This window comes from Cynara cardunculus (assembly GCF_001531365.2).
Source record: "Cynara cardunculus var. scolymus isolate 2C chromosome LG 9, CcrdV1, whole genome shotgun sequence".
NCBI lineage: Eukaryota > Viridiplantae > Streptophyta > Magnoliopsida > Asterales > Asteraceae > Cynara > Cynara cardunculus.
In genome coordinates this window covers 15,914,214-15,924,698 of record NC_037536.1, presented here as the reverse complement: position 1 = coordinate 15,924,698, position 10,485 = coordinate 15,914,214, and the positions used below count along the sequence as shown (strand labels likewise).

Below are 10,485 nucleotides of genomic sequence, written 5' to 3'. Positions count from 1 at the left end.
TATGTGGTTATGAAATTGTTTCATATACTACTTAATGAAATTTTAATGAAACTGTTTCATGTATTTCTCTAAAATTAAAATAATGAAGATGATAATATTCATGATTAACACCCTTCACAATAAAAATGGTTAATCAACCTCTCATAATTACAAAAATGGTTAATCAACCTCTCATAATTACAAAAATATGAACAAAATGAAAAATTATTATTGGTTGAATGAGGTTTTCACGGTTTTTACAAATTGAGTGGTTTTTATTTGAACTCATCCCTATATAGATATATATATATATATATATATATATATACACCATCTGTCTCTCTCTCTTCATGAATGTAAATGGTGGGAGATAAGAGGGAAAATATAAATTGCAGTAATGGTAGTGTTGGGCTGTAGACAAGGGCATATGCATGAATACAGTTACTGCATGCTACACCATCACCCTTACGACACTTGTTCTTTATTTCCATGCATCCCTCTCTCTCTCCCATTTCAATTCTTTTAAGTTCATTTGTTTAAAACAGTTAAAAGGATTCGTTTACCAGTAAGATTCAATACTGTTATTTATCTTATCAGGTAAAATTCAACACTGTCATTTATTTTATCAGATAAAATAATAATTCATTAGAATAGCATCCAATGTAACAATTTAATAGGGATGTTAATTTTTTTTTACCAAGACAAACTAACCAATTCATGTACCAACCGTATCAATTTAATTGGTACCGATTCATTTGATACCAATATAATTGGTTGGTAGTACCATACCAACTGTCTAAATTTAGTTGGTACATGATATTAGAAGTAGTGTACCATGATAGTACAGTATCACCTTATTTTTTTTTTAAATTATTTACCAATTAAAATTTAATATAATACAGTATACTTTGTGCATCAAGGATGCAGTCATCGATTCTCCCTGAGAGGCTACAATTGCTGCGAGTTGATTATAAATTTTGCATTTATGGATGCAATATTATTTTGCCTTGCCAATTGACGAAACAACCCTACATATTAAAGTCATTTACTCCTCCCAACTGTTTTTACTACAACCCCTTTTGCCCTTAAAAGGGGCATTCCCACATTCCAAAATTCTTGCATCAACTCTTAGAGTAATAGAGTCTAAGTGGTCAGAAAAAGAACAGTCCAAAAAGATATGGCAAACTGGTGTTTTATGTTACTGGTTGTTCTGGCAGTAGTAGCACAAACTATTACTGCTAGAGATGTTCCCAGTGAGACCAACAATGGTGTTGCTGGTCTTACGGATCAAAAAAATGTTGCGACTTTTGGTGGATTAGGTGGCTTTGCTGGCTTTGGTAATGATGGCCAACCAATTGGTGGTGGTGGAATGGGAATGGGCGTAGGTGGTGATTTTGGTGGTGGACACCAGGGAATTGGAGGCATTGGTGCGGGTTACCAGTATGGGGGACCAGGTGCGGCGGCAGGTGGTGTAGGAACTTTTGGAGGTCTTGCTAATGGTTTTGCTGGCTTACCGGCTCTTGGTGGTGGTGGACTTGGTGGAGGAGGACCTGGTGCAGGAGCCGATGTTGGTGCGGATCCACTTCCTTGAAAATGGTTGTTGTAACCATAGCTATGTTAGTTTGTGTTTTGAGAGGTTTTTATTAGTCTATTTTGTCCTCGTAAAGTACGTCTTGTTTCTGCCTAAAAAGAGAGCACCACTCTTCAGCTATAAGGTTATTTTTGTCATTTATCATGTGATGTATTTGGAGAATTTTTTAGGTTTTTTTCATTCTCGTTTATCGTTATAACATTAAAATATCCAAAAACATGTAGCATTTTGTTTCTTTAACAGTATCGTTAACATCATATTATCTAACACCAGACATGGTTGGAACCACAGTGGTTGCAACATTAGAACTGAATTATCTTACACTTTATACATATGAATCCTAATCATATATGGAAACACAAAATGAAAATTCGATGAAACACATGCAAGTACAGAAACTAACAACATCAGTTCTCAAAGGCATTGTACTTTAACTTAATTCATATTTTAGGTAACGTACTTTCAAAACTTTTATTTTGGTATATAAGATGTAAAGTTTTAAATATTTAAGTACCTAGGTAACCGGTGAATACTAATTTTAGATTAAAAAAAATCTATGTCTCACTAACCACGTCAACAAATAATACTGAGTTGGATACTTATCATGATAACCGGTTAATGTTTCAACCGGTTACCCGAATGCTTAAATGTTTAAAACTTTACATCTTAAATACAAAATAAAAAATTTAAATTACTTCAAATAAGAATCAAGTTAAAATATGTTATTTTTTCATACAATTTGTTTTTTTTTTAAATAATACATTTTTCGTCAAAATAGACATTTATATTCTCCCCGAGACACAATCATTACAACTGATTTGACTATCAAATTTTGTTATGATACAACAATTAATGTTTAGAGAAATTATAATTAAAATATATTTTTATTTTATGTAAATAGAAATAAAATACATGCATTTAGGATATTTCTATTTTAAGTGTATTGCTTAAAATAGAAAGATTATTATTTTAAATAAAAAAGCATTTAAAAATAAAAATCTACTTAAAAGTTATTGAGTAAATTAGGTTTTTCGTCTTTATGATTTGTGAAAAATTGTGGATTTTATTTTTATGTTTTTTAAATTATAGTTTTTTTAATTATATAATATTTATATACGATAAATGCAACAAATAAACTCATACACCTTTCTCATCTTTGGTAAGGTTTGAACTAGAGGTGATTATCTGCGATCCTGGGCCGGACATAACTTGTTTTTTTGTCCAACGGGCCTAATATTGTAAACACAAGTCCTTTTTTTCGGGTTTGCCCATAGGCTAACGGGCCTAAAGAGTGTAACTCTTAATTAACAAATGTGGAACCAAAAAAATAAAGAAAAAAGGCCGTTGCAATTAAAACTTTAAGTAACTACTGACTCTATCCATTGTTGATTGATTAGGACTTTTGACATAAGGATGCTAACAAAGATAATGTATAACCTTTTGGGTTCTTAAGAAAAACCAAAGAGACCCAACTCTCATCCTATAACTTTAATAGTTTAATTTTAAAATATACCAGTATAATTTTAATCAATAGTAAAAAAATATTAATTACAGAACATAAACGGGCCGGCGCGGGCTTGTTCATATTTATTTTTACTTTGCCCATGTCCGTCAGTTAATTTTAACGAACAAACTCGGACCTGTCCATTTTCTCGATAATGGTTGTCCAAGCCTGTATTTCTAGCGGGCCGGATTTAACGGGTTGTCAAGCCCATGAATAGCTCTAGTTTGAACCCCTGATCTTATAGAAGACCAAAGACTACAATACTGCTAGACAAAAGGCCATTTGGTTACAGTTTCATTCTTATGGTATGTAATTTATTACGGTTTTTGTCATTGAGACTAATTCCTGCCTTTAAGTATGAGGGGTCTTATGTTTGATGAAATGGTTTTGAGAGATTTGGATTTCGTGAAATGATTTAGAATTAGAGGGATCTGGATTTGGGATCTTTGATGTGTTTATTTTGTAAGATTTGGAATTGAATTTCATTGTTTTCAAATAATTTATAAAAGCAAATAATAAATAATCATAAAAATAGTTAAATTATATTTTTATTAATAGATTATTATAAAACAAATGTTTTTAACATATTTTAAACATTATTACATAGAAATCATACGAAATCCCGTGAAATACCGACCATCCCTGTAGGGTTTTAAAATCTTATGTTTGTAGGATTTCAAGAAAAATCCCAGGATTTCAAATCCAAATTCAGTTCAATCCCGCTAACCGAACGAGGCATGAGGGATGAAAATCCTACGAATTTCTTGTGTTTGAAATCTCGGTAACCGAGCGACTGCCTCCGGTCCCTTTCATAGGATTTCAAAATCCTATGGAATTCAATTCCTAATATCTCCAAATCCGATTCAATCCCGCTAACCAAACGAGACTTGCGGAATGAAAATAATAATGAATTATAACCTACAACGATGAAAACAACTGGAAGTTTTAAATCATAAAGACTAAAATAACAACGTATTACAAACTACAAGGATATAAATCATAATTTCAAAAGTATAAGGATTAAAATAGTAATTTTCAACAAACCATAAGGAGAAAAAACATAATTTACTCAAAGTTAAAAGTTAAAACACGTGTTTACAGCCCGAATTTCCTCGGTTCAAGTAGTTCGATTTACAACCCGAATTTCCGTTTGTCGGGTCAAAAGGACCCGATTATCAATCTGCTTTCTTGCACAGAAAGACTGAAAGAAGCTTCAAAACCCCAAATTTGAATCAATTTTCCTTTGTATTTTCCTCTCGAAAACAAGGAAATCATCATGGGTCAGGGAACTCCCGGCGGTTTGAACCGGCAAGGAAATTCAGGCGATCGGAAGAACGATGGGGACAAAAAGGAGAAGAAATTCGAACCGGCAGCGCCGCCTGCTCGAGTCGGCCGGAAACAACGGAAGCAGAAGGGACCGGAGGCAGCCGCTCGGTTACCGACGGTGACGCCGCATTCGAAGTGTAGGCTACGGCTCTTAAAGCTAGAGCGAATCAAAGATTATCTGTTAATGGAAGAGGAGTTCGTGGCCAATCAGGAGAGGCTAAAGCCTCAGGAAGAGAAAACTGAAGAGGATAGGTCTAAGGTTGATGATCTACGTGGATCTCCGATGAGTGTTGGTAATCTGGAGGAGCTTATTGATGAGAATCACGCCATTGTATCGTCGTCGGTTGGACCGGAGTATTATGTTGGGATTTTATCATTTGTTGACAAGGATCAATTGGAGCCTGGGTGTGCGATCTTGATGCACAATAAGGTATCATTCGGTTTTCCATTGCATTGAGACGATTTAACACTTCAATTTTGCATTTCATTTGATTCGAGTTAAATTGAGTCTTCGTTTTCTAATTGAAATTGGGTTTGAATTGATTGGAGTTAAATTCATATTACTTCATTTAAGCCTATATATATGATTCAATTGAACTTCAAGATATTGACCATTGAGTCAAGAATGTCAATTGATTTGAGTTCGGTTCACACTTCCTTTTATCGTTTCAATTGATTTTGATCATGCTTATTGTTGTCAACCTTTATTTTATCATCATTTGATCAAATAACTCTATCAAAGCAATAATAGCCCAAAATTTAGTTTTCATTGGTTCTTTCCTTTGTGATAGTAGAGGCTGCTAAAATTTATGTTCTTTTAAAMTGTTCTTAGCATGTTTTGTAATTAACCGCACTTATGTATAGAGCTACATTGATTACTTGAAGTCGAAGCCACTTTTAAGCTATATGAATGGGCTAGAGGAAAGTTTAAATGACAACAGTAAATATTTTGAAAACCTAAGATTTATGAACCAACTATTTCATGTATTATTCAGGAAGAATAACTTTGAGTATTCATCACGAATATCATGCATTTTCGTCCCAAGTAGTTTTCATCATGGATATCTATCATGACTTTCGTCATGAATAGTTGGTTCCCAGGTTTTTAAAGTAGTTACGGTTTTCAATTGAATCTGCCCCAATTATGCTAATGGTGATTTTTCTACGATCCCAGGTTCTGTCTGTTGTTGGGCTCCTTCAGGATGATGTTGATCCCATGGTGTCTGTCATGAAGGTTGAGAAGGCTCCTTTGGAATCATATGCTGATATTGGTGGATTAGATGCCCAGATACAAGAAATAAAGGAGGCAGTAGAACTCCCGTTGACTCATCCTGAACTATACGAGGACATTGGGATCAAACCTCCTAAGGGGGTTATATTGTATGGAGAACCTGGAACAGGCAAGACCTTGCTTGCCAAGGTGTGTACTCTTCAAGTTATAATATTATGATTTTTCCCTGCCAATTTAAGTGTTTCCTTCCTTTAATAGGAAAAATAAGTTGTTTCTAAGCTTATGTGATTCGTGTTCCTTACTTTGGACACTATGAGGGGATCTTGCATGTTTTTTTTGATAGGATGATTGATGCTTAAAGTTGGGATAATTTGTGAAGTAAAAGGTTGGTACGTGAAACATTAATGCATAGGTTTATACAAAGGGGAATGGTCTTGATGAACATTACAAGAACTAGCAAAGGAATAAGTAAACTTGTCTCGACTTACTTTGATCATGTTTGGCAATAATATGCTAGTTTACTTTTTTGAGCTTATCGAAAAGTCCCGTTTGGTAAGTCATCAACTAGCTTATAAGTTGGCTTTTTGAAAAGCTACTTGAAGTAGCGTCTCAATAAGCTCGAGGGTCTTTTTCCACTTTTTTCTAATTAGGCCCCTAATAGTTTTCCATTATTTTTATAATGTTCATTCAGGTCATTTTATATCGCCATCTACTTTATCGATTAGTTTTTTTTTATCAAACATGACTAGCTTATTAGGCTATTAGCCAACAACTAGCTTTTCACTTTTCAGCAAACATCGCCTTTTACAAAAATGTAACCCTCTCTCTAATGAACATATATGAACAAACTTTTATTGAAGAATGTTGTTGTTCGGACCTTGGAGCACCTTGACCTTCTGTCGTCTTGTTTGAAGAGTTATAGTAGCATGTCATGGGTGTTCTGTTTTGCCCATTTTTTGCTATTCTGTTGCAATATTAATTTCCCTTTGACTCTTTACCAGTAGCTGATGTTGCTCAGGTTGGTTATCAAGGGCCATTCTACTAATCATAGCATCTAGTTTCTCAAAATTTAGCATATTTGTCTCTCTCTCTCTCTCTCTCTCTCTCTCTCTAGTTTCATTGCTATCGTTTACTTCTATCTAATTTTTCATTTTTTAACATATCTGCTTCTTTTTTCCCGTTCACACACTTTTCACTAGCTGAGGCCGTTACTGAAACAACCACTCTACTCTTTAGGGTAGATGTGAGGTCTGCGTACGTCTTCCCCTAGACCCCACCTCCGGATGGAATATACTGCGTTCAATTGGTTTGATTTATTTTAGTTTATTCTACTTAAAATAAGCCCTTTGGTATGGTGTTCAGGCAGTGGCAAACTCTACATCCGCAACTTTCTTGCGTGTTGTTGGAAGTGAGTTGATTCAAAAGTACCTTGGAGATGGTCCTAAATTGGTTAGAGAGCTCTTCAGAGTTGCGGATGACCTCTCTCCTTCTATTGTCTTCATTGATGAAATTGATGCCGTTGGTACAAAGAGGTATGCTCAAGGGCATTTGAGTCCTGGAATCTTTCAAACCAGAAATTCGTGCATCACATTTAGTTTATTTACATTGCTTCATTTTTTAATCCAACAGCTTCTTCATTATTTGTAACGGTTCTTTACTTGGGGGAGTTGGAATCTTTCTATTCCTTACATATTTGTTCCCAAGCTTTTTGAAATTACTAAAAGGGGTAAGTTATGCAGGTATGACGCCCACTCTGGTGGTGAACGTGAAATTCAGAGAACCATGTTGGAATTATTGAACCAGTTAGATGGTTTTGATTCAAGAGGTGATGTGAAAGTGATCTTGGCGACAAACAAAATAGAAAGTCTTGACCCGGCCTTGCTCCGGCCTGGTCGTATTGATAGGAAGATAGAGTTTCCGCTTCCTGACATCAAAACCAGGAGACGGATTTTCCAGGTACAGTTATTGCTACGTCATTGACTTGTCAAATGGTTGCCCTTCGTCACAAAATAAGTGTCCAACCTTTAAAAATAAGTGTCTACTTTCCAATTCTACTCTTAATTATTAGACGGATAAATTCATTACTCCCTCTATTATTAAGGGTAAAATTATCACTTAGTTAACTAAAAAGTGTAATAATTGTGTCTATTTCATCGTGGATATTTATTTTGGGACCGGGTATATCCCAATAGTGTTGGGATCTAGGGAGAGTAAGGGGCTGTTTTGTTGCTTTTCCACTAAGTCGTACATAAATTTGTTTGGGGGATTAATCTATATGTATAGATTGAGAAGGATTTTGTTAGGGAGGGTTTTTTTCATACATGGAAGGAAGGTGTTTTCTTATCGGGAGGGACAGTTTGGAAAAAAACTTGGCTTTCTGCATAAAGCTCCCCCCTAGAAGCATACTGAATAAGCCACTTTCTATATCATTAAACCACTACCAAACAGTCATGTATAGTTGACCGAGTAAGCTGTGAGTCCCTCTAAGCTCATTAAGCTGCTAACAAACAGGCCCTAAGATGTATGTAGACATGGTCTCTACCCAAAGAGTAGAGCGACCATTTATGTGAAAACCCCGACTTGTGAAAACTGTGACGAAGAGAGAAAGACAGATGTTGATGAAGTTTTGAAAAACTGGTTCTGTTAATGATTTTGATAAAGCTTTGTAATTTAGATGCTAAGTGATTTTGTTAATCTAGATACACACATCAAGAATGACTTTGGCTGATGATGTCAACTTGGAAGAATTTGTGATGACCAAAGATGAGTTCTCTGGGGCCGACATCAAGGCTATATGTACCGAGGCCGGATTACTTGCTTTAAGAGAACGCCGAATGAAGGTCAGTGAAATATATTTATCTTCCACTTGCAACTCTCTTGATACTTAGGATTGATGATCACACACAATAAAAACCATTTAGAAAAATTGTTCCACTTTTGATGCAATAACTAGACTGGCACTTGACATGACTGGACAAAAACTTGTTGTTCCACATTTGGTGCGATAATTAGACCGCAACCGGATATAACCAAACAAAAACTTGTTCCACGTTTGGTGCTATAATTAAACTAGGACCGGACATATGCATAGAAGGACAGAAGGCGCTAGGTCAGCAAAGCGAGAACAATAAGGGTGCATTTGGTACACCGGAGAGCACAGAATAGGGATCACTGTTCCACGTTTGGCAAGACTTTTATGTCGAACAAAGTGGATGAGACATGTATTTTACCAATATGACATCAAAATAAACGTAATTCTCTTCTAAAACGTCAAATACATTATTCATTTATGTAATTTAATAAATATTAATAATACTTATTTTATTATAATTTAATTAAAAAATAATATAGAAAAGGTATAAAATAAAAACGGGAAACTACATAAACTTTTTATCTTGGTGTCATTTTTAATCGTCACGAAAACTTTCTAATGATATATTTTGTTATAAAAATGTTTATTTTATTATAATTTAACAAGTTACATAAATTAATCAAAATATATAAACAACTCATTAGGGGTAAATAGGTCATTTTATGTTCCGTCCTGTCGAGTTTTGTGTTATCAAATGCTGAACAATTGTCCTGTTATATCCTGTTTGGATACCAAATGCATCCTAAAATTGCTATATTACTTATTGTCAAATGAAAACCTTAAACATTCCAGAATTGTGTTGTTTATTAGATCATTCTGGAATTAGTAAATAGCTATAGTTTCTTATAAAATTGTGGGTAAATGATCAGGTGACACATGGTGACTTTAAAAAGGCAAAGGACAAGGTTATGTTCAAGAAGAAAGAGGGTGTACCAGAAGGACTTTATATGTGAAAACTGCTTACTTCACTTCACTTATTTTGGTTGTTTGCATTATTAGTATGATATTACTGTCAGTTACTTTACTGAGGTTGGATGGAAACTTTCATCTTCAGTTTCTCTCCTCCATCTTTCTTCTAGCTTCTTTTTTCATCATTTTTTTTTTTACGTTGTTTGTTTACTTCTTAATAGTTCCAAACTCTCTTATTAGAGGTGAAGTTTGTGAAAGCATATTATTTTGAAACCACACTCTTATTGCGTATGCATAATAAGGACCGATAATCTTACCTAACAAGGTTCTTAAGTGAGGGAGAAGACTCTTACTCGATTAGTGCTTACCGGGTAAGAAGCACAAATGATCCATTTTGATGACGGTCGAGAATGTTACCCTGTAAGGTAAGTTGGCGTGATGACCGTTGTCGGTAAGCGTTTACGTTGCAAGTATTTGGTGAACGACCTTAATTGTCAATCTTACGTTGTCTTGTAGTTCTTGAATGTTGCTTTTATCCTTGGGAATCGTTTACTAAACATTTACCCGCTTACCAAGTCATATTACTTTATCGGATAAATACGGTAAGGATCAAGAAATGAATGGGGAATTAAGTTGCTCTTTGATTTGTAGAATACGACGCTTACCAAGTCATATTACCTTACCGGATGAATATGGTAAGGATCAAGAATCTTCTTGGTAAGATCAAGGCAAGAACCAAGAGTCTTACCCGGTAAGTGAGGGTAACGACTCTTACCATAATTAGCGCTTACCGAGTAAATTGTTGCATATGATGTCGTTTTTGTTGACTAAAATTTAATCTGATAAGTAAGTGATAGCATTGTATTTTACCAGTTAACGCTTACAAAATAAATATTCGGTAAACAGGACATTGAAATGGTTGACAAGAAATGGTTGCAACTCAGTTAGATCATTTTAATATTTATCATTAATACAATCTTAGTTTTTGGGCAAATGAATACGATTTATCATTACAAAGGTAAACAAAATACAAACTCAATAAATATTTTAAACTTATAAATTGGTTTTTGTTT

The 10,485-nt window shown here is 34.5% G+C and overlaps 2 protein-coding genes across 2 annotated transcripts; both read left to right on the top strand.

Moving 5' to 3' along the window:
• Positions 1-1,109: 1,109 nt before the first annotated feature.
• Positions 1,110-1,772, top strand: LOC112518616 (acanthoscurrin-1-like). Its single transcript, XM_025126381.1, has one exon. It carries the CDS (start codon positions 1,157-1,159, stop codon positions 1,568-1,570), a length of 414 nt encoding a protein of 137 aa, XP_024982149.1. The 5' UTR covers positions 1,110-1,156; the 3' UTR covers positions 1,571-1,772.
• Positions 1,773-4,318: 2,546 nt separating this feature from the next.
• On the top strand, positions 4,319-9,688 carry LOC112518194 (26S proteasome regulatory subunit 4 homolog A). The gene is made up of 6 exons (XM_025125809.1): positions 4,319-4,830; positions 5,575-5,820; positions 6,994-7,163; positions 7,371-7,587; positions 8,331-8,471; positions 9,373-9,688. Exons 1-6 carry the CDS (start codon positions 4,351-4,353, stop codon positions 9,454-9,456), a joined length of 1,338 nt encoding a protein of 445 aa, XP_024981577.1. The 5' UTR covers positions 4,319-4,350; the 3' UTR covers positions 9,457-9,688.
• Positions 9,689-10,485: the final 797 nt, after the last annotated feature.

Excerpts from the sequence above, each read along its gene's own strand:
- LOC112518616 (XM_025126381.1), top strand. The coding sequence starts at position 1,157 with ATGGCAAACTGGTGTTTTATGTTACTGGTTGTTCTGGCAGTAGTAGCA.
- LOC112518194 (XM_025125809.1), top strand. The coding sequence starts at position 4,351 with ATGGGTCAGGGAACTCCCGGCGGTTTGAACCGGCAAGGAAATTCAGGC. Across the intron at positions 7,588-8,330 it reads CCAGGAGACGGATTTTCCAG|ATACACACATCAAGAATGAC; the intron begins GTACAGTTATTG and ends TTGTTAATCTAG. Across the intron at positions 8,472-9,372 it reads TAAGAGAACGCCGAATGAAG|GTGACACATGGTGACTTTAA; the intron begins GTCAGTGAAATA and ends GTAAATGATCAG.